At 34.6% G+C, this 21,478-nt stretch overlaps 5 protein-coding genes across 6 annotated transcripts; 2 read left to right on the top strand and 3 right to left on the bottom strand.

Annotated features, from left to right (window-relative positions):
- Positions 1 to 183: 183 nt before the first annotated feature.
- On the top strand, positions 184 to 4,369 carry LOC9303434 (NADPH--cytochrome P450 reductase 2). The gene is made up of 17 exons (XM_002869340.2): positions 184 to 711; positions 796 to 855; positions 932 to 1,008; positions 1,101 to 1,158; positions 1,254 to 1,337; positions 1,438 to 1,474; positions 1,593 to 1,662; positions 1,755 to 1,946; positions 2,044 to 2,136; positions 2,229 to 2,451; positions 2,542 to 2,625; positions 2,723 to 2,874; positions 2,977 to 3,073; positions 3,207 to 3,434; positions 3,520 to 3,642; positions 3,723 to 3,836; positions 3,931 to 4,369. Exons 1-17 carry the CDS (start codon positions 349 to 351, stop codon positions 4,009 to 4,011), a joined length of 2,136 nt encoding a protein of 711 aa, XP_002869386.1. The 5' UTR covers positions 184 to 348; the 3' UTR covers positions 4,012 to 4,369.
- A 2,520-nt stretch (positions 4,370 to 6,889) lies between these two features.
- Positions 6,890 to 8,390, bottom strand: LOC9305457 (probable small nuclear ribonucleoprotein F). The gene is made up of 5 exons (XM_002867315.2): positions 8,280 to 8,390; positions 7,747 to 7,834; positions 7,628 to 7,665; positions 7,339 to 7,403; positions 6,890 to 7,140 (listed from the first exon to the last, which is right to left on the bottom strand). The coding sequence occupies exons 1-5, from the start codon at positions 8,283 to 8,285 to the stop codon at positions 7,071 to 7,073; spliced, it is 267 nt and encodes an 88-aa protein (XP_002867361.1). The 5' UTR covers positions 8,286 to 8,390; the 3' UTR covers positions 6,890 to 7,070.
- A 2,585-nt stretch (positions 8,391 to 10,975) lies between these two features.
- LOC9303433 lies at positions 10,976 to 12,516 on the top strand. Its single transcript, XM_002869339.2, has one exon. The coding sequence runs from the start codon at positions 11,435 to 11,437 to the stop codon at positions 12,236 to 12,238; it is 804 nt and encodes a 267-aa protein (XP_002869385.1). The 5' UTR covers positions 10,976 to 11,434; the 3' UTR covers positions 12,239 to 12,516.
- Positions 12,517 to 13,046: 530 nt separating this feature from the next.
- Positions 13,047 to 15,089, bottom strand: LOC9303432. 2 transcript variants are annotated; one of them, XM_021019352.1, is made up of 6 exons: positions 14,783 to 15,089; positions 14,446 to 14,560; positions 13,751 to 14,257; positions 13,581 to 13,680; positions 13,419 to 13,474; positions 13,047 to 13,332 (listed from the first exon to the last, which is right to left on the bottom strand). In XM_021019352.1, the coding sequence occupies exons 1-5, from the start codon at positions 14,863 to 14,865 to the stop codon at positions 13,455 to 13,457; spliced, it is 825 nt and encodes a 274-aa protein (XP_020875011.1). In that variant the 5' UTR covers positions 14,866 to 15,089; the 3' UTR covers positions 13,047 to 13,332; positions 13,419 to 13,454. The 2 variants fall into 2 exon arrangements, with proteins under 2 accessions (XP_020875011.1, XP_020875010.1); XM_021019351.1 differs by having other exon boundaries at positions 13,751 to 14,359; positions 14,783 to 15,087.
- A 1,044-nt stretch (positions 15,090 to 16,133) lies between these two features.
- Positions 16,134 to 18,459, bottom strand: LOC110226037 (AAA-ATPase At4g30250). The gene has a single exon (XM_021016540.1). The coding sequence runs from the start codon at positions 17,970 to 17,972 to the stop codon at positions 16,407 to 16,409; it is 1,566 nt and encodes a 521-aa protein (XP_020872199.1). The 5' UTR covers positions 17,973 to 18,459; the 3' UTR covers positions 16,134 to 16,406.
- Between the last annotated feature and the right edge of the window lie 3,019 nt (positions 18,460 to 21,478).

The raw sequence follows: 21,478 nt of genomic DNA, 5'->3' as shown, positions 1-21,478 counted from the left end.
TAATAACGTAATTAACCATAGTAAATATCAAACGCGTTAGGTCGGTTTGACCGGTCTGGTTTGGTGAGCGCTGGTAATAATTTAACACCATCCCAATCAAATAATCAATCACTAAATATATAAATAAAAATAAAAAATAATTAATAATAAAATAAAAAATAAATAAAAAATTCATATGAATTATATAAATGTGTAACTCTTCTTCTTCTCCAAATTTTATTGTTGTGTCTCAAAAGGAGTCTCTCTCTCACCTACACCACACCTAACCAAACCCCCTCCGATTCACACAGAGAGAGAGAGATCTTCTTCCTTCTTCTTTCTTCTTGTAGCCACACCATCTACAACGCCATGTCCTCTTCTTCTTCTTCTTCAACCTCCATGATCGATCTCATGGCTGCAATCATCAAAGGAGAGCCTGTAATTGTCTCAGACCCCGCTAATGCCTCCGCTTACGAGTCCGTCGCAGCTGAATTATCCTCTATGCTCATAGAGAATCGTCAATTCGCTATGATTGTTACCACTTCCATTGCTGTTCTTATTGGTTGCATCGTTATGCTGGTTTGGAGGAGATCCGGTTCTGGGAATTCAAAACGCGTCGAGCCTCTTAAGCCTTTGGTGATTAAGCCTCGTGAGGAAGAGATTGATGATGGGAAGAAGAAAGTTACCATCTTTTTCGGTACTCAAACTGGTACTGCTGAAGGTTTTGCAAAGGTGAGGATTTTGCGTTTTGGGTTTGTTGTGATTTCGAATGATGAAGTTGAATTGAATCAGTTTTGGTGTTTTCGAAATTTGCAGGCTTTAGGAGAAGAAGCTAAAGCAAGATATGAAAAAACCAGATTCAAAATCGTTGATTTGGTATATACCGTCAACACTTTTTAGATAAAGTTTGATGCTTTAGTAATTTTGATCTGATTCTGAGTTAATTTAACAGGATGATTACGCGGCTGATGATGATGAGTATGAGGAGAAATTGAAGAAAGAGGATGTTGCTTTCTTCTTCTTAGCCACGTTAGTTTTTGAGCTGATCTTTTATTTGGGATTGGGATTAACTTTGTTTTTTTGTTCTTGTGGCTGATTTGGTTTTAAAAATCTGGATGTAGATATGGAGATGGTGAGCCTACAGATAATGCAGCGAGATTCTACAAATGGTTCACCGAGGTCAGTCGTTTTTTTAATTGGCTTGGTTCAATTAGTTGTTGTAACGTGTGTTTTTTGTTTTTCTTGTTTCTGAAGTTGTAACCATATGTTTACAGGGGAATGACAGAGGAGAATGGCTTAAGAACTTGAAGTATGGAGTGTTTGGATTAGGAAACAGACAGTATGAACATTTTAATAAGGTTTTTAAATGAAATCTTTATTCCCTTTTTTTAATGGTTTTGCTCCTGTCACTTTGGACCAAGCTAATATTCAAATTTGTTTTGTAAATTTGGGTTGCAGGTTGCCAAAGTTGTAGATGACATTCTTGTCGAACAAGGTTTGTTTGTTTGTTTCTTTCTTTCTTTCATCATTGGTCTTGGATCTCTCTGATCTGGTCTTGATGTGTTTGTATTCGCCTGTATTGGTTTCTAATTTCATTGAGTGGGTTGTTTCAGGTGCACAGCGTCTTGTACAAGTTGGTCTTGGAGATGATGACCAGTGTATTGAAGATGACTTTACAGCTTGGTATTTTACGTTTTCTCTTCTCGTGGCTTCTTACGTGCATTGCTGCTTTGGATATTTGTTTTTTTGGGGGCTAAATTTGCTACCTCTTGCAGGCGAGAAGCATTGTGGCCCGAGCTTGATACAATACTGAGGGAAGAAGGCGATACAGCTGTTGCCACACCATACACTGCAGCTGTGTTAGAATACAGAGTTTCTATTCACGACTCTGAAGATGCCGAATTCAATGATAAAAACATGGCCAATGGGAATGGTTACACTGTGTTTGATGCCCAACATCCTTACAGGTACACAAGAAAGCCGCTTCTTTTCTTTTTGTTTTCTTGGACTTACGTGAGTTTTTTTGTTTGATCTAACCTTTCTTTGTTTTTTTGGGCTTTAAAGGGCAAATGTCGCCGCGAAAAGGGAGCTTCATACTCCTGAGTCTGATCGTTCTTGTATCCATCTGGAATTTGACATTGCTGGAAGTGGACTTACGTGAGTTTTACTGCTATATGAATGTCTACAGAATCAGAGGGAAATATTATTGAAGAATAACATGAATGTATTTTTTGTATCTTGTCTGTCAGGTATGAAACTGGAGATCATGTTGGTGTACTTTGTGATAATTTAAGTGAAACTGTAGATGAAGCGCTTAGATTGCTGGATATTTCACCTGATACTTATTTCTCACTTCACGCTGAAAAAGAAGACGGCACACCAATCAGCAGCTCGCTTCCTCCTCCATTCCCACCTTGCAACTTGAGAACAGCGCTTACACGATATGCATGTCTTTTGAGTTCTCCGAAGAAGGTTGGTTGGATTCATTTACCATTAGACTGGTTATGATCAGTTTTGTTTGTCTTCATAGAGATAATTATTTTCATGTTTGTTTTCTTGCAGTCTGCTTTAGTTGCTTTGGCTGCTCATGCATCTGATCCTACCGAAGCAGAACGATTAAAACACCTTGCTTCACCTGCTGGAAAGGTTGGGGCTCGACTTTTTGTTGGTTTCTATTCTTCATTTTCCATTTCTTTAAAATGCAATCTGACGATGTATATATATTGTGTCCTTTCAACAACAGGATGAATATTCAAAGTGGGTAGTAGAGAGTCAAAGAAGTCTACTTGAGGTGATGGCCGAGTTTCCTTCAGCCAAGCCACCACTTGGTGTCTTCTTCGCTGGAGTTGCTCCAAGGTTGCAGCCTAGGTTCTATTCGATATCATCATCTCCCAAGTGAGTACCTTCATTGTCTTGGTCTTTTTGTCTTCAAGTTGTTCGATTGACACTTATCTTGTGTTTTTAGTGTATTGAACATTGTCCTGTTTACTTGTATAGGATTGCTGAAACTAGAATTCACGTCACATGTGCACTGGTTTATGAGAAGATGCCAACTGGCAGGATTCATAAGGGAGTGTGTTCGACTTGGATGAAGGTAAACAAACCTTAAATCTGACAGCTTCTTGCAAACATATTTCTTTGTAATCTTTTTTATTGTTTTGTGTCATTTCTTATCCATTGTCTTGGTCTTTTTTGCTGAGTGCTTATTTTTTGCATTGTAATCACAGAATGCTGTGCCATATGAAAAAAGTGAAAACTGTTCCTCGGCGCCGATTTTTGTTAGGCAATCCAACTTCAAGCTTCCTTCTGATTCTAAGGTACCGATCATCATGATCGGTCCAGGGACTGGATTGGCTCCATTCAGAGGATTCCTTCAGGAAAGACTCGCGTTAGTAGAATCTGGTGTTGAACTTGGACCATCAGTTTTGTTCTTTGGATGCAGAAACCGTAGAATGGTAATAAAGCCATATCTCTAAACTCAATCCTATCTAACATCGTCGGTTTTGTCCAGTTTCTGATCAAGTCTTCTCATATATGTAGGATTTCATCTACGAGGAAGAGCTTCAGCGGTTTGTTGAGAGTGGTGCTCTCGCAGAGCTAAGTGTCGCCTTCTCTCGTGAAGGACCCACCAAAGAATATGTACAGCACAAGATGATGGACAAGGTATGAGCTTATAAAAACCCAAAACTCAGATCATCTTATAGATTCAAACTCAGATTCTTGAGCTGACAATTTTTTTGCAGGCTTCTGATATCTGGAACATGATCTCTCAAGGAGCTTATGTATATGTTTGTGGTGACGCCAAAGGCATGGCAAGAGATGTTCACAGATCTCTCCACACAATAGCTCAAGAACAGGTATGTCTTGGTGAGATCAATCTAACATTATCATTGTCCAAATCACAAACCGGACTCTAAAATGAGTTTATTTCTGTCTCTGTCTTGTTTTCAGGGGTCTATGGATTCGACCAAAGCAGAGGGCTTTGTGAAGAATCTGCAAACGACTGGAAGATATCTGAGAGATGTATGGTAACGAAATATTGAAGCCACCACACTCACTGTGTACTTATATTTATATATATATATACGGCACAGAAATTGCCACATTATGATGATCATTAAGTTTGTGATCGCCAAGAAGAAAGGAACCTCCCCTTTTTTTTTCCATTTTTTTTTTCTTTTCATACATTTTGACAACTTTATTTTTTAACTCTTGTTATATAGCCCCCACCAAAAAAGTAAGGAAAAATGCATAAGATGTTATGGGGTATTTGTGAACAACTATGTTATATACAAAGTCAGTACCTTTAGTATGAATTATTTATGTAGCACTTTGAAGTTTGAACTAAAGTCCCCATTTTTGGACGAATAGCATTTCTTTGTTTTCTAAATAGTTTTATGCCTCAATAATCATTTTCGCTACTGTGAATGTCTCCATAACTCTTTCAGACCAAAATTTTTGGACCATATAACAAGAACGAAAAAAAAGACCCAACAATTGTGACCAAAAAGAAAAATAAAAAACTTATGAAATTTCTTTGCCACATTTACATAACTAGTTAAATTTGCAAGATAATAATGAATTAGAATTATTTAGGTGAATTTACCATGTTGTTTACTATATCACTAAGTAGGCCATTTTCGGTTCAAAATGGACGAAAGGATTAGCTCGACAGTTTCTTAAAATGTTGTGTTATATCCTTATTTTCCCATTTCATTATAACATAATTTTTGTGTTATCAGTGTTTGTGTCGTACGAAACAAAAATAACATGCTATTTGAAATAATCAATATCTTACTCAAAAACGGCTAAGATACACGGTTACGTAATTTGCTACTTTTACGTTATCCATAAAATATATATATGTGCTATACTCATGCATACAACAAGTTAAACACGTTTAAGATTTTGTTTAAGAGATTAAAGTTATACTTTGTCAAAACAAGTCAGTACAAATAAACTCGCAACTTAAGTTATCTAGTCTAGTTATTAAATTTGCCAACATTTTAGATCATTATTAACCAAAAAGTCGCGGTGCTTTGGATGCAAGAGTCAAATGATTAATAATGATAGAGAGAAATAAAAAAGCCATATGCGCAAACGTTCTAGTTCATTCGGATATGTTTTGGTGGTTGAGACTTGAGAATTTAAGAAAATTGAAAATGAGGAATGGACCGATGGGTTTGGTGGGTAGGCACTTAGGTGAGAGCATATAAGTTAAGGGTTTAATTAGCACACGTGACTTACATTGACGCGTGCCAAAATAAGTAGGTGGACAGAAAACTTTACAACAACTATCTCAACATGTTTCTTTCCCCTTTCAACTACTTTTGTGTTGTGTGTTTCTTCTCTCGACCTCATAAATTCGTCTTATAATCATTTTGAATATAAATTAGTATTCGTTAAGTGAAATAAATATGATATTACGATTACATAGACGACGATATGCCACGTATAGACGATACTCGATAGGAATCGATCGTCGGCTTTAATTGCCATGGTACTGCATGTATTATTATTTTTTTTTGTTGATTTTATTCACCAAATTTAGTGATAGTTTAATCTTGTATATTTGGTACTACTAAGTACTAATTCTAACTTCCAACGACAGACTTTTAAGCATTAATTTTCTTTTGATCGTTTCTTAAATTGATTGTTCTTTAACTTCCAAATAATACAGACTTTTTTTATTTGCCAACATACAAAAAATAACTTTAAGGTATTTACAATGTATTGCAAGTTGCAACTAAATCACTAATTCGTAGTATATATAATGACTTTCCCCAAAAAAAAATAAGTATGGAGGGAATAATGTCAATCAAGTTCTGCAAGTGGAAGTGCATAAGATACATATGCAAGTTTATCTTCATTATTAAGAAAAGTCTAAATAATAAATTCATAAAGTTGATGTAACTCTAAGAAGAACGAGAAATTTCCAGATGTATTTTTTAAAAAGGGTATGTATTCCTATGTGAAAAAGTATAAGAATACTCAAATTTATTGCCCGTTGACAAAAGGAAATAGAACATAGAGGAAATTATTACACGATAAAGATGATGTCATATGTAAATAAAAATCAAGCGGACATGGTAGGTGATGCATGTGTAAATGATGTCACATGATTGAATAATTGATTTCTCAGTATTTCACATGTTTTGTCAACGTCACAGAGGAGCAAAATAAATCAAGGAATTTTGACTTGGGATCACTATATTAGCTTTGACCCGTATTTTTTCAACAAACCATAAGGCCAATGAATTTTTTTTTTTTTTAATGGTTTGAATTCAAACTATTTTTCTTATCTTGGCCTTTTCAAATTAATTAAACTGGAAATTTACTGCAGAACTACTATTCTTCTCATAAAATCAAAATGATCATCTATCTATATCAAATATATTGCAAATCTTCCGAACTTTTTTTTTTTTTTTTAGTTTTTCAGTTGAGTACATTCAAAATTGTCATCTCCAGACTCCATCCATTACCGCAAAGGTTCTCCGAATATTGCTACCACTTGATGGGCTGAATGTAAATTGAGGCACAATATAGTGGTTAAAACGACATGCATTCAACCCAATGACAAAAAAAACGACAAGAAGAATGGTTTTCTCATAAAAAAAAAAGGCTTGTTACTTTTTTAGGTATCATCAACAAACTCTTTAAGATTCACTGAAATCTCACAATTGCGTTAAATTAGTTCAATGGATCCGAAAGTTTCGAAGAAATTACAAACCGTGATAGTTAGTAATGAATCCATAAAACCATAACTAACAGAGAGAAGATGCTGATTGTGTGTCTAGCTAATGGCTAAGCCCAATTCTTAAGTTTTTATTATCAACTAAAGAAACTTCACGGTGAATCATTTTGTTGGAAACATAAAGTGATTTATAAGAAGAAAAATAAGTCAATGAAGTAAACTTATAAAACCCGGCAGGAAGTTGGTTTTATCATAAAACTAAACGGCTTGTTACATTCGAGGTATCAACAAAGTCAAAAGATTCAAGAACATCATACTGAAATCTCACAAACTGGGTTGAATTGCTCATTAGAATACAAGACTAAAAAATACAGACGGGCGGCAATTTCTAAGTCCTCTAGTCTTGATCAGCATCTTCAAGTTCTTCATCTTCTGGCACACCTCGGACATACAAGACATTGTTGCATCTGTGGACAAAAATTCGGTAAATTAATTCAATGGAGCCGTAAAAGAAATAAAGCAATTACAAAACCGGTTGTTGTTTAGTGATTTTCATAACTAACAGAGATAAAGATGCGTGGGTCTAGTAAGAATGCCTAAGTCCAATTCTTCACTGTGAAACATTTTTGCTGGAAAGAATAAGTAAGATAATGAGGTGATATTACCTGATCAAGATCTCTCCAAGGTTCCCTGTCAATTGTCCATCGATGTATTCCTCGGTGTTTCCCAGCTGCAAAACAATAGGGAAAATGTCAATGGCTACAATGCATAACAATCTATGTATCTGAATAGAAGATTATAATCACTAAAAATAGATTACAGCATTGCCTCTAAACTTTTAAAGCATAAGGAACATTTAGCAGGTGATTTTGGACAACATAACATCAATCTCTAAAGTTCAATCAAAAAGCTATTATCTAATTCTCAAATTGAACATAGAAGCTAAAAACGCACCTGCAAGTTCATGTAGGAGTCAACAGAGGCAAGGAAACCTGTGAAATTGAAGGAAGACTGTTAGCTAAAAGCTCTGGTTATCATCAAAAGCACATCATCATAAGAAGAAGAAAAGATACCTTTGTATTCCATTCCCCATTTAAGCTTGACGATAACAGTCTTGCCGGTCAAGTTGTTCAAGAATGGTTTCGGGTTAACCGGAATGGTCTGCAAAACACATACAAAAATTACTCGAATGAACTCAAAACATTATGGAATTTTCTTGGAAGAGAAACACATTCTTCTTTATTCCACATCAACAAGAATGAGGATAATTCAAAGGAATTTTACACTCAATTACAATTGCTACCTACATGAAAAAGCTAAACAATATATTTCGCAATCGTATCAGCTAAAATCAAACCCAACAATTCCTGATTCACAGATACTCCGATACTTACTTCTAATCAGATAAATCGACAAGAAAGAGGACGAAAATGGAGCTGGGGCTGGAAAAAGCTATGAACACCGAATTCTGCAGATTATGCTAGCCCTAATACTCTACTTTTATAACAACAAGTAGAGAGAAGTCTAAATCTGAGCTCAGCGAAGAAAGATATAATGAGTCGAAGCTCGAAATTAGCAACGGGAGATGAAAGAGATCGGAACTTACCGCCATGAGATAGCCAAAGAAGAGACGACGATACGACGATTGGGAGAGAAAGAGAGCGTCAAAATCTTCTTCGATCTAGCTTTTAGGGTTTTTGATTGGGACTGTAAAATTTCTGGAAAGGCCCACTATAAGATTATTACGGCCCATTAGTAGTCCAACTTGTAAATCTTAGACACAAAGCTATTTTAAAACATGCAAGTTGGACTATTAATAGGCCGTAATACAGCTATGACTATGAGTCTAGTTTTTTTTTTTGTTAGCCCGTAAACTTTCAAGATATAAAACCCGATTAAGTATTTAACTTGTTAAATCTCTATAAATTAATAATGTTGGAATCCTCAAATTCAATTAAATCGATAAATTAATTTATATAAAAGTTGGCTAATTTGTAAATTTTTTTAAAAAGTCCTAAAATATTTAATGTTAGAAAAATATTTTACCAATAAACAATACAAATTTAAGAAAAATAAATAATATTCTAGTCATATTTCACTAAAATTTGTATATATATTGATGAGACTATATATTTATATATGATTTTCAAAAAAATAGTTTTATTGACTTACTTGCTTTATTGTGCATAACTCAAATCACATTTAAAAACTACGATTTTTTAAATGAAAATACCTCAAGCATCAAGTGCCTTTCTAGTACAATTATTTGTCAAACCTTAGATCTTTTTTGATCAAAGTGGATTAAATATCGCGATCTCATGGCTTTGATCTCTGGATTAAGAACAACATTCTGAAACTTTTTCTCGACATCAACAACACCTCCAAAACGAAGACCCATAAATTTCAACTTCATGAGTTGCTAGGCTTTTTGATGACCATGAATTATGCAAAAATAAAAAATGGGTGCGTTAGAAAATCAAAACAAAGAACATAAAATAGCATGTGAAAATCATATTCACAGAGAAATATTACAAACCTTACTCTTGTTTAGCATATCTCTGAGTTTTGGTAGAAATTTTTTGCAACAACAAACCTCGCCCTCCACCATTCCACTCAAGTTCACTTGGATCAATTCGCTCAGTTTCAAGACACGCAACTGCAAAGTTCCAATCTAGTTTGGGAACTCAGCGTATTGGAGAAAAAATGATTCAACTGCACATACCCTTTCCTTCTGTTATGGAAGTCAAGCCATTGTGATGGATCTGGAAGAAACTCCAAACCGTTTGAAATCGTTTTTGAAGAATATGAAGGTTATGTTTCTTTTAATATGATTTCTGTTTTGTGTTGTCTGTTTTATTGATTTTGTTTTTGTTCCTCTTATTTTTTGTCCAACATTTACCGGTATAGTTTTTATTTTATTTTTTTTTATTTATATATCTTACATTTCTTTTATGCGATTAGACGTTCATAGAAAAAAAAAAAAAAGTCCATTGGTTGCATTGATCTTTACACTATGATTAAATTTTGTCAGCTTGCCTTAAAAACAATTAGCCGGCTTTTTACTCTTTGACCATCCAATTAATAGTTTAAATTATATATATTCCATTAGAATTCTATAAATATTAAATCCAAATTAAAACGATTAGCATGAGTTATTCACACACATATATATAGGAGAATTGGGTGAACCACCCATCAGTTGAGGATTGAGGTCACCATCAACTAGTGCAAGTATTTGTCATTTTTGAGGTCAATTCATTTCATAAATTAAAAAGCATTATCTTTTTATTATGATAAAGAAAAACGCTTATAAAATCAGCATGCTTATGCTAATAGAAAAAGTTATCCACATCATGATTTTTTTGTTTGAACAAAAAAACTTTAAAGTGAACTCCTATGTAATCTTACTTTTTGCTTTTAAAGGTAAAATAGTAACATCGCACCATATGAAATTGCTATGAAAAAGAAAAACAAATCAAACTTTGTGGTCAAGCAATGTGGATATGATCAGTAACCTAATTATGACTTGTGCCTTGCAGCGTAAGTTGAAAACGAAAAACAAAGTGGAGTTTGTGGCTCTAAATTGCGTTCCTTTAGTTTTGTTCTTATAATAACAATTGAGTTTTTTTAATCACTACAATTCCACAAACTAAAAATCATCGTGGTATTGTTTGTAATAACCGAAACGAAATGTTAGCAGGCGAAAGTCATTTTCTCGGCTGACCTCAGTTACACGCAACAATTCTACCTCAGCACTTGGTTTTTTTATTTTGTCACAATGTCTTAAGTCTTCTTCTTGATTAGTCTCGACTATCTATCTTTTCACAAATAATATGCTTCGCACAGTTTGTTTGTGTGTAAACTTGCTCCTTTTTTTTTTTTTTTTTTCAATTTTAATATACACTCCTATTTGAAAATATACCTAAAGAAATTTGTCTAAACATTTTTAATTATTTATATATTGAAATAGAAGTGGTGATATTATATACATATATATATATGTCTAAATAATTAATTATTTCTAATACATAAATAACACATGCCTTTTAAGTTAAACTAATGGAATGAAATGTGTGATATAATAAAAAATTTGAAGGTGTACATTTGAATAATGGAAACTATAGTTTATACAATACCATCAGTTAGCTTTTTCAAATCTTTATCTATGCAAATTTGCGTGATCGTGGTACTACATAGTCATTTCAACCATAGTTTTACATCATGAAGAAATTTAAAAACTCAATTTTTCAAACATTATTAATTTGTGTTTGACTAATTCTATCTCTATCATTCTTGACTAGGCTTTTGAATAACCAAATTTTGTGAGATGAAAAATCGGAAAGATTCATGAATAAATGATCAATGATATATATGAAGACTAGAGTACTAATCTTTTGATTTAGTAATTAATATAGACACTTTGTGTGGTTAAATATTTAAGTAAGATTGTGTTATCTTTCTTGACAACATAATAATATGTCATATATACACCCCCATGAAATAATTAGATCATGAGAAATTTGGCAAACACAAAACTTTGGCTGGTCAAAAATCTACAAATATATGCATGTATAGAAAGACATACACCTAGAGAATTCTAACCCGTAAAACAAAGTAGTTTCCACTTTAAGTTCTCGTAAAAGTATTTGACCCCTCTAGAGGCCCTGTATATATATATATATATATATATATATATATACGGGGACAAAAACTTAATACTTTCAACATCTTCATTGTCTTTCTACTCTCTCCCTAAAAAACATGGAAACTTTAAAAAACACCAATCTCCAAAACCCTACTACTAAACTCCCAAAACCATTTCAACATCACCTAGAAGAAGAAAAAGAAGAAGCACTATCTCTCCGAGATCTTCCCCTCAATGCCGAGAACCCTAATCCCGCCGCCACCCCAACCACCACCGAAGACCACCGTGAACCGTCAACGGAACTTTTTGAGTTTCTTACGTCAACCTCCTACGACGTTTCTCCGGCAGAAAACATAATCTTTGGCGGCAAACTCATCCCTTTAAACTACCAAAATGCCCTCTTTTCACCTCCCGAACACATAAGCCCTCGAATTCGTGCACGGTCTGAGTCCTTATCCGCCATACAAGGCCATAAGCTTAACCATCCAGGTAGTTGTTCTGTGGCACGTCGTGACAATGCGGGACCTATGAGGACAAGCCGTTCTTTAGATTACCGTAAGCTCTCACGTGGTCCAACCACCGTACATTCTCCACTGGAAAACATTTCACCGGCTAAAAACACGACGAAGGCTGAAACGGCGTCGTCGGGAAGTGGAAAATGTGTAAGGCCAAGATGGTATGTGTTCATGTTTGGAATGGTTAAGTTCCCTCCGGAGATCGAACTCAAGGATATCAAGAGCCGCCAGGTTCGCCGGAATATTCCACCGGTTATGTTTCCATCTCCTTCTAACCGGAGATCTCGGAGATCTCGATCACCGTCACCGTCACCTTCACCTTCTTGGAGGTTTCTCAACGCTTTAAGTTGCAAGAAGCCCACAAGCGTGGCTGCTACGGCGCCGTTTTGGATTTCCCATCCATAAATTACTATATTATCCCTATGAACATTGTGTGCGGTACTTGCTTTGCTGTTGTTTAAAAAGGATAGGAACGTCATTTAGTATAAGAAATATCGATATTGTTTAATTTATTTTGTGAAAGAATGTCGATATTGTAATTTATTTGGTGAATCGATAATAGTTTGGACCATAATATATCTTATTCACACTTTTTTTCTTTTTCTTTGATTTTTTCGTTATTCTGTATTTTGTATTTCAGCTCATTTGTTAGAATATTTCAATATATATTTTAATATAATCGTTTTGAAATTTAATTGGTTAGGTGAGGAATGAATGATGATCAAAAGAGGCACGAGAAGGATATGAAAAAAATTTATTACCTTACTTTTCCCAATGGGACTAGTCGATTTTTTATGATTTAGACAGGAAGTTGTATCATTTTTTAGCATTTATTTGTGCTTCGAAATTCATGGTTGATAAACGTTATGATCAAGTTCCATCTTAAGAGACTGTGCCTTTCTTTTTGTCCAGAGACTTCTAGATTCAATAATTATTAGACATTTTTCTTTCTTTACAAATCTTTTTCACCATTATCATGTGTCTAAATGATACGAACAACTATAATGAGACTTAATATTAAGATCTTTTACTTAGTTTAGAATTGACCTATATACTTTTGGGCTGTGACACTAAGATTTGAAGTAGTGATGAAAGAAATTGACACGTCGACTATAATGAGCATTTTAAAAGAAGGTAAGACGATGATTCGAACAAAAGACTTGCCAAGTAAGTGAAAGGGGACAAAGAATGTTTTGTTCCAAAATAAAATATCTGAGAGACAAACAAACACTGGAGATATCATTGAACACAAACACGCATTGGTTTCCTTTAGGTACACGTCTAACGTTTTACGAAACGTAGCTTCAAGTTTTACATATTGATCTTACAAATATACAAGTTCCTATATGTTCCCTAAGGATAAGAGAGAGTAATAAAGCAGAGTTTGTCCTTCTTTTGAATCTTGACAAAGCTTTTAATCTCTCTTCCTTCTCGAAGGATGTTGAATCATGTGTAGCATCTAAAGTGTGCCCATTACACAAGAATCTGTATAACAAAACCTGGAAGATCCACGAGAAGGGTGTAACGTTTAAAGATTGTTTTAGAAAACTTGGAGTTATGATTTAGATTCTATAATATCATTTACCTGTCAATGTTTCTTGAGAGTTTCTGAAACCGCGGTTTAAGTTCTCAAGATGAATACTGCAAGGGAATAAACAAGGAAACTGATTCAGTTATAGAGAGTAGAGACTGTTATGGAACAGTGGTGTGCCAATAACTCATGAGAACCGAAAGACAAGGGACTCACATAGAAGAAAGAAGATTAGCGTTAAGGAAAGAATGAGCTTAATCGGGCGGGTTAATGGAACGCGAAATCGTCTTTGATAAACCTTGACTCTGTCAAAAAGCTGCACAACGATAAACAACTAAGATATCCTATTTGATAGTGTAGAAATGATCTAAACTGCAGAAGCTTACCTGGTTATAATCACGACATCTCTGCAGCCAAAACAGAGGTTTAGATCCTTTTTCTTTAGGAGTGTCTTCGATTTGTGACAGGAATTTCTCTCTCTCTTCTTCTTTTGCATTAAAAGGAACATTAATCCTCAACGCACTGATATTCGGTACATTTGGTGAACTCCATGTTCTTCTTGTACCGGCTTTTTTATCATCTTGAACGCGGATCATAGCATCACCACTTTCAGGACTTCCTCTCTCGTCAATGTCTATCACACACTCAGGACTATCACCATAACATCTAGTCTCTCGTCTGCCATTCATCCCACGTGGAATCTCTGCTACAGAACTCGTTGAGGAATCTCTCAAGTTAATACTATCACTGTTTAAACTCTCTGATGTCTGAGAAGATCCAGATAGAAACATGGCAAGGTCATCACGCTCTTCTTTGTTAAGATCCACCCAACGCAAAGGTTGTTTCCCATTCTCGCTTAACGCCTCTTGCAGAGAAGATTCTACTCGATAAATCTGGTTTTCAATAGCGGTAACAAACTGTTTATGCCTAGTTAACATAGTGTCATCTCGACAATTTCCATGGCTCAACCTCACTGCCCTCTCAAACTCTTCCAACTGATTCAAGTCACAACAATATATAACCAAAATAACTAAGCTTGAAAGAAATTTTACAAACAACACACAAAGAAAAAATTTCATACCTGCCATTTAGCAGTGCTCAAAGCAGCTTGGAGTTCTTTGCAGAGCTCGTCTGATTCAACGGTTACTCGACCGTCTCTCTTCTGTTTAAACCACAACCTATACGCAGATTCCATTCTGCAAATACAACACAGACAAGGAACAAAATTTCAAATTTGATATCTCAATTCCTTAACAAATGTTCTCACTTTTTACACAAAGGTTCTCACTTATACCAATCTAGAGCTAAACCAATCCCAACAAACTCGAATTACTCTAATAAACCCTATTTCTCCATTAAAAAAATCCGATTTCAACACCACAAGCTACACGAAACAAAACAGAGAATCAAAAACATACATATCAGCAGATTCTTGAACCTCCTCTGCTGCAGAGAAAAAAACATCTTTTTGCCATAGATCGAAGCTATTAGCTACCATCATCTTCGAGACCACACCAAAACCCCTCAAATTAAGACTAAACGACAATCGACAAAAATCCAAATCAACCCAAAAAAATCGTCGGAATAGATTCTCTCTCCGATTAAAATCCAAATTAGATTCTGCTTCCTTCTCTGCTCTTCTCTTCTTCCTTTTTTGCTTCAGAAGGAAAGAAGGAATTTTTATTTTTCTTCCAGCTTTCCGTTTTTATTTTTATTTTATTAAATTTCTTGCTTCTTCACTTTGAACGTTAATGGAAGATTAATAAAGAGGCCTGCACTAAATTGACCTGTGGTCACACGTGGCTTATTTTAATTGGGTGATAACGTAAAGTACTATGGTCTTAGCCGCAGGAGATTACTGCTGGGCCAAGAAAACATCAAGAATGTCCGTGTTGTTGTTGGGCCTACCGGTTTGCCGCAACATCAATTGTTCGCCAACGCATTTATATTATTAGTATTTATTTTCTTTTTATTTTTGTAGTAGATTATTTGTTTTAATTATTTTAAACAAGTCAAATGGTGATGACTCCTCTTTTTTTTTTCTATTTCACAAATAAACAAACTTAACTGTAATTTAATTGATTAAAAATGGAGAGTAGGAGACATTAGGGTGGCATGTGTAACGCATGGGATATCAAAATTTTAACTAACATAATTGAAATTCATAAAATAAAAACCTTAATTTTTTTTTTTCAGTTTTTATTTAGTTACCAAGACAGGTTCTTGTTCTGATTTAGACATTAACCGGTGGTTCATCAAGGTGAATGTGGTGGATTCCAGAGATTGGGCCATAATATAGACACTGTTTTCTGATGCCACTCTCTTTGGATTGGGCTTCATTACTACAATATGTATGTCAAAAGTCAAAATCTTTCAGCGGTCAAGATTTATAAGGAAAAGAACTGATGGATTTTTCAGGTCACTTCTAGCTTGAAGTAGAAGTGTCTGATGTGATGATTCTTTAGTGTCACTTCTAGAGTAAATTGGTTTCTTGAACAAAATTCTGAAATCTACAGGTTTGACATAACATGTATAAAGGGTGTGACACTAACCAAGTTACAACATTCAAACATCAATTCTTTATTTATCTCTTCTACCAAAAACCATTTTGGTTTTAGCTTGCATTTAGAGTCCATCGACCAATCAAACGTAACCGACACGAAAATTGGAGACAACAAAGTGGTAGGCCTTTTTAATGAGTCCAATTACTGCAGCATCAGTGTATACATAATCCAGTTTTGTTATGTTAATACTACAAAACAAAACGGATAACGTTAATCCTACATAATGTTATCCTACAAAACGGATAACGTTAATACTACATAATCCATATAGTAATCCTACAAAACGAATAACGTTAATACTACATAATCCAGTGTATACATAATGTTAATCCTAACTGCTTATAGTTTTGACTTGAGTACACCAAAATGGATAACGTTATACCATATTGTAACTAATCATATATTATAATAATTTGGACTAATTAAACAAAACGGATAATTAAAAACACACAAGAACCATTAGATGATGATCCTACATTCATTTTTCCTTGTCATCTTCTTCTTCGTCTTCTTCATCTTGAAACCCAAAAACCTCTCTGTTTCGATTAGGACTATCCAAAGCTCTCTTCTCTTGTTCTTCCTCTGCTTCTTCTTCTCCTTCTTCACCTTCCTCTTTCTTCTTCTTCAATCTAACACTCTTCCTTCTCTTCACAACTCTCTCCTTCAACACACTCACAAGCTCCCTCACCGCCTTCTCCGCATCACTCCTATTCCTAATCAACACTTCACTAACATCAGCCGGCGTAATCTCCGCCTCCTCCACACATTCCTCCATCTCCTTCAAAACAACACCGTCCATATCTTCTTCCTCAAGCCTCAGATAATTCTTCAACAAAATCTTCAAAGCCGGAAACTTACAAAAACCCATGTGAACATGCATATCCATCCTCCCACTTCTCAACAGAGCAGAATCTAACTTCTCTATATGATTTGTCGTGAACACAAAGATCTTCTCACTCCCACAACAAGACCAAAGCCCATCAGTGAAGTTCAATAGCCCCGAGAGAGTCACTGAACTTCCCGGTTCCTCCAAACCCGACCCGTTTGTCAAACCCGGGTCATACTCATAGCTCCCATTCTTCTTCTTGTTCTTTCCTCGTTTCGTCAAACTGATCGAACAATCAATGTCCTCGATGACAATAATCGACTTAGAGCTAGTCTTCATCAACAGCTTCCTCAATTCAGAGTTGTTCTGAACCTCAGTGAGCTCAAGATCGTAAATATCGTAACCAAGATAATTCGCCATTGCAGCTATCAAACTCGACTTGCCAGTTCCAGGTGGTCCATACAACAAGTAACCTCGTTTCCAAGCTCTGCCCGTTTTCTGATAAAACCCTTGTCCATTCGCAAACTCTCTTAGATCCTCCATGATTCGCTTTTTCTTCTCAGGTTCCATAGCCAGAGTATCAAACGTACTCGGATGCTTGAACCTAACCGAATCCCATGGATGGCTTCTCGCATCGAGCGAAACACCTCTTGAGTTCGTGTAAAGAAGTCTCTCCTCGTTTCTCCGACGAATCTCTTCTGATTTTCCGACAATGTAATCGAGGTAAGAATCTAGGACAAGGGCTTTGTCTCTTTTGTTGATCTGTAACGTAAACCCTCGTTTCTCTTCCGGCATTGGTCTCCACGAAAAGCTCTGAACTTGACGTTGAACAACGACGTGTTCCCAGAGGACAGTGACGCCGTTAAATACGTCGGTGATTCTGTCGTTGTTGGAGAGGCCGAAAGTAACGGAGCTTGAGTTAGGTACACGTGTCAAGCTGAGTCGTGTGTTGTTGTTGCTGCTAGAAACGGCGCTGTTGACGGTGACGGAAGAGCTGAGGTAAAGTTGAACGGCGTTGTAGAGCTCGTTGGTGTTGACGCCGTCAATCTCCGTTATGTCGAAGTAGATATGAGAAGAGAACACGTGGCGGAGGCGTGTCAAGAAGTGGAGGAAAGCTAGTCGGAGCTCCGGCGGAAACACGAGTTGGAGGATTGTTTGACAAAAGGCTAACATGCCAACTAGAGAAGCCATCGTTGTCCAATAATCACTCATTTTCATTTTCTTTCTCTGTTTTGTTTAGTGGAAAAAAAAAAGATTGGTTTCTAAAAAGTAAATTAGAAAAATTGAGAAGTGGGTTTGTGGTTAAATGAGGAGAGAAAGAGTGGGTTTAGCTAAATTGTGAAAATAAGAGTATATTTTTTTCTAAAAAAAAAGAGTATATTTTTTGAAGTTATTGTTCTTGAGATTTGGGAGGGAAAATCTTTGGTTGAGGCTTTTGAGAGAGTGACGTTGGTGGAATTTATTGAATTAATGAAATAAGGGCTCACCTCAATTTATAAGCAAAATTGGAGGAGTCGAGGAGATATTTTACTTTTCTATTTTACAAAAGAAATTGTATTGATATTTGCGGATAATACCAATTATTTTGTTGTGTGATATGGTACAAAACTACAAATTATATGAGCAACTATTAGGTTACTCAATTATTTCATAGGTCTATGGTTTCTAGGCTACAAAAATCAATTACAAGTTATCGATTGAATGGGACTGCCGAGAGGTAATGGTTATGTGACATGTAAATCTCACATCGGATACTATTCGACTTTTTCTTTTGTCCAACAATGTGATAAAGATGAAAATATGAAATAAATTTTTAAATTTTTTGAGCAAAAGGTTGAAACTTGAATGGTGAAGAATGATAAAAAGAGAATATAAAGGACAGTACCAAAGAAATGGATAGGTTTTTACTTTTACGCTAAATGAATCGGACAAACAAGTACAATGAGAAAAACACCACAAACGACAAGAAATAGTTAAAAATTAAAAATTAAATACCAAAAGAGGGTTAGTTTTTACGAGACAGCGAAGAACAGATCATTTAGCTGGATTGGTTCAATGTAGTAAGTGGTTTTGTTTTATTGATTGGTTCTACTTCTAGTGTTCAAAGGGTGCTCTAAAAATGACTTTTGTGTCTACTTGTGGTTTCTCTTGGTCAGTACTCAGTACTGAAAACTTGATCACTAAAACGAGTTTTTGCAAGTACCATTTCTTAATATGAAAATACTAGCATCAAATTAATTTCATCTTTTCCATAGATCTTAAGCAAATTACAAACGTCAAAAACAATTTTGTTTCGTATTTGATTTTACAATTTACGATTAATATTTGATTTTAAAAAAATATTTTAAACCCCAATAGTATTTTAATTCTAAACGCAAAATTTTACATTTAACATACTAGCAAAAACCCTAACCTCAGCTCAAAGTATAATACTAAACATAATGATCTCTAGGTAATGATGCAAATTTTAAATTATGGTCCGGTCATCCACGGTATTATTGGCACTCACTCATATAGAATTTAGAAGAATGTTTTGTCATATTTAAGATTACTGCAAAGGATAATGATCTTTGTAAATTTGTAATGTACTCCTTCTGTTTCTTGAAGTTTGATGTTCTAATGTTTTGAGTTTGTTCTACAAAGATTGATTTTCTATATTTTTTTAATTAATTGATTTTAATAAATCGTAGATTTCAAGACGTAATGATTAATTGTTTCAGATTACTATTGGTTCATAGTTTATTAAAAAATATTTAATAATAGTAAATAATTAAACAATGATTGTTTTTTAAAAAATGTGAAATCTCTAGAAAATCAATCTTCTAAGAACTGACGGAGTTGTAGTTTCTTTAGAAAATTGATAAGTAAACTAGTAAAAGCAAAAGGTAGCATGAGGGTCTAGTTTAGGGTTTGTGAATGTGACTTACAGTTGGGTTTGTGTTGTTTTGTTGGGACTTTGTGATTTTATTCTTTGACGACACTCGAATTTAAGTGGGAGTGTGGGACACCATTGTTTGTCTACATTTGCATATCAACATCTATCACCATAATACTCAAAACTCTCTAAGCTTTCTTTCACATCTCCATCTAATTCCAACATTAATAACCTCATCACAAACCCCAAATTAGTTCAAAACACTTTTAAAGATAATAATATATCCGTTGAACTCCGAGACTAATTGGGATAAAGATTGAATTGCTTTCATATAACATTTCTTTTTGAAAATTGATAGATGGTAATAAAAAGACCTTGAACTGTAGAAACTATCTAGTTGCAAGCTGAAACTTGCTCATCTAAGATGAGCCTTATAGACTTAATTTCGATCTAACTAGTCTCAAATTCTTAATCATATATATTATCAAGGTTGAGCAAAATCATCTCCTATATGTTGTCAATCGTATTATGAGAATGGAAAACAAATAATTGATGTTTCATTTTGCCGACAGAATAAATAAATATTTGACGTTTTTCAGATGTTTTAAATAGGGGGAAATTGGTGAGATATGTAAAAGGAGATGACACACAATGACAATGACAGTAGATAAGGCCCAAGTTACTAGAGTCACTTTTGCAGAACTGTGGAATCTCCCAACACCCAGAACCTTTAATGTATCATTTGTCTACTTAATTAAAAAGAACTTTTCGAAGTTACTGTGAAAAATGTGTAGAACAAACTTAAGTTATGATAGGTTGAATTAACTCAAATTGGTTCATATTGATCCACAGAACCAATTATAATGTTTTGAAATTCATTTCCATGCCTAATAGGATATAGTCTAACAAGAACTTCTAAAATGAAAAATTTGAAAATTATGTACGAATAGAAAACAATTAGGTATCTAAAAAACCATTGGTTGATAACTTGATATTGTGGGGGAAAATTTTGGACCAAAGATTCTGTGCAGAGATCCGTTGATGATTCTGGTCTTGGAGTTTTGTATCCTCTGGTTCCGAGCTAAACCCAAAAGAGCCAACAATAAATAACCAATATTAAATGTCAAAAGTTGTAAGGCTATATTATTATGTTATTTTACAAAAGCCTCCTCAAGTACACAATTGGCATTTTATAGTATTAGGGTTTGTAATGATGGTACCTTCTGAAACTGACTCTCTTTGGCATTTTCTATTTCAGTTTTCAAAAAATAAAAAAGAATCATTCACTTCACTATTAACAAGACAATCTATTCTCTTCTTCTTCTTTTGTTTTGTTATGTTATTCATTCAAAATTGATGAAAATGATGATCCTTGGCCTTTGACGTAACTTTCTTTTGGGTATTATAAGGAAATTATTTATTATTACAATTGGTGTGTTTGAGAGAATAGTCACATTTCACCTGAAGTGGTAAAAATAAACTAAAAAGAGTAATAATGAGATGACGTAGTACACAAGCAAGCTCTGTCTTCTTCTTACATTATCACTTCGAGAGCCACACCCCACTCTCTGCCACACTCGTCCCCCAAAAATTACTTACTTACTACTACCAAACAAAATTTAACAACTTGAAAAGACAAAAGTTATTAAATAATTGAGGGTTGTGTGATACAGAAGCTATAATCTCTAAAATTAAATGCAACAGAAGAGAATAAGATTTCGTCCAGATTTTAATTCGTTCCTTAGTTTAATTAGCAATCACATAAAAAAATTGGATTTTTTTTTATTCATTGAAATTTTATTTACTTGGTTTTAGCTTAATTTTCTTCGAAACTTGAAAACAAATCCAC

Source organism: Arabidopsis lyrata (assembly GCF_000004255.2).
Source record: "Arabidopsis lyrata subsp. lyrata unplaced genomic scaffold ARALYscaffold_7, whole genome shotgun sequence".
In the NCBI taxonomy this organism is placed as follows: domain Eukaryota; kingdom Viridiplantae; phylum Streptophyta; class Magnoliopsida; order Brassicales; family Brassicaceae; genus Arabidopsis; species Arabidopsis lyrata.
This window is presented reverse-complemented; position numbering and strand designations above follow the sequence as displayed.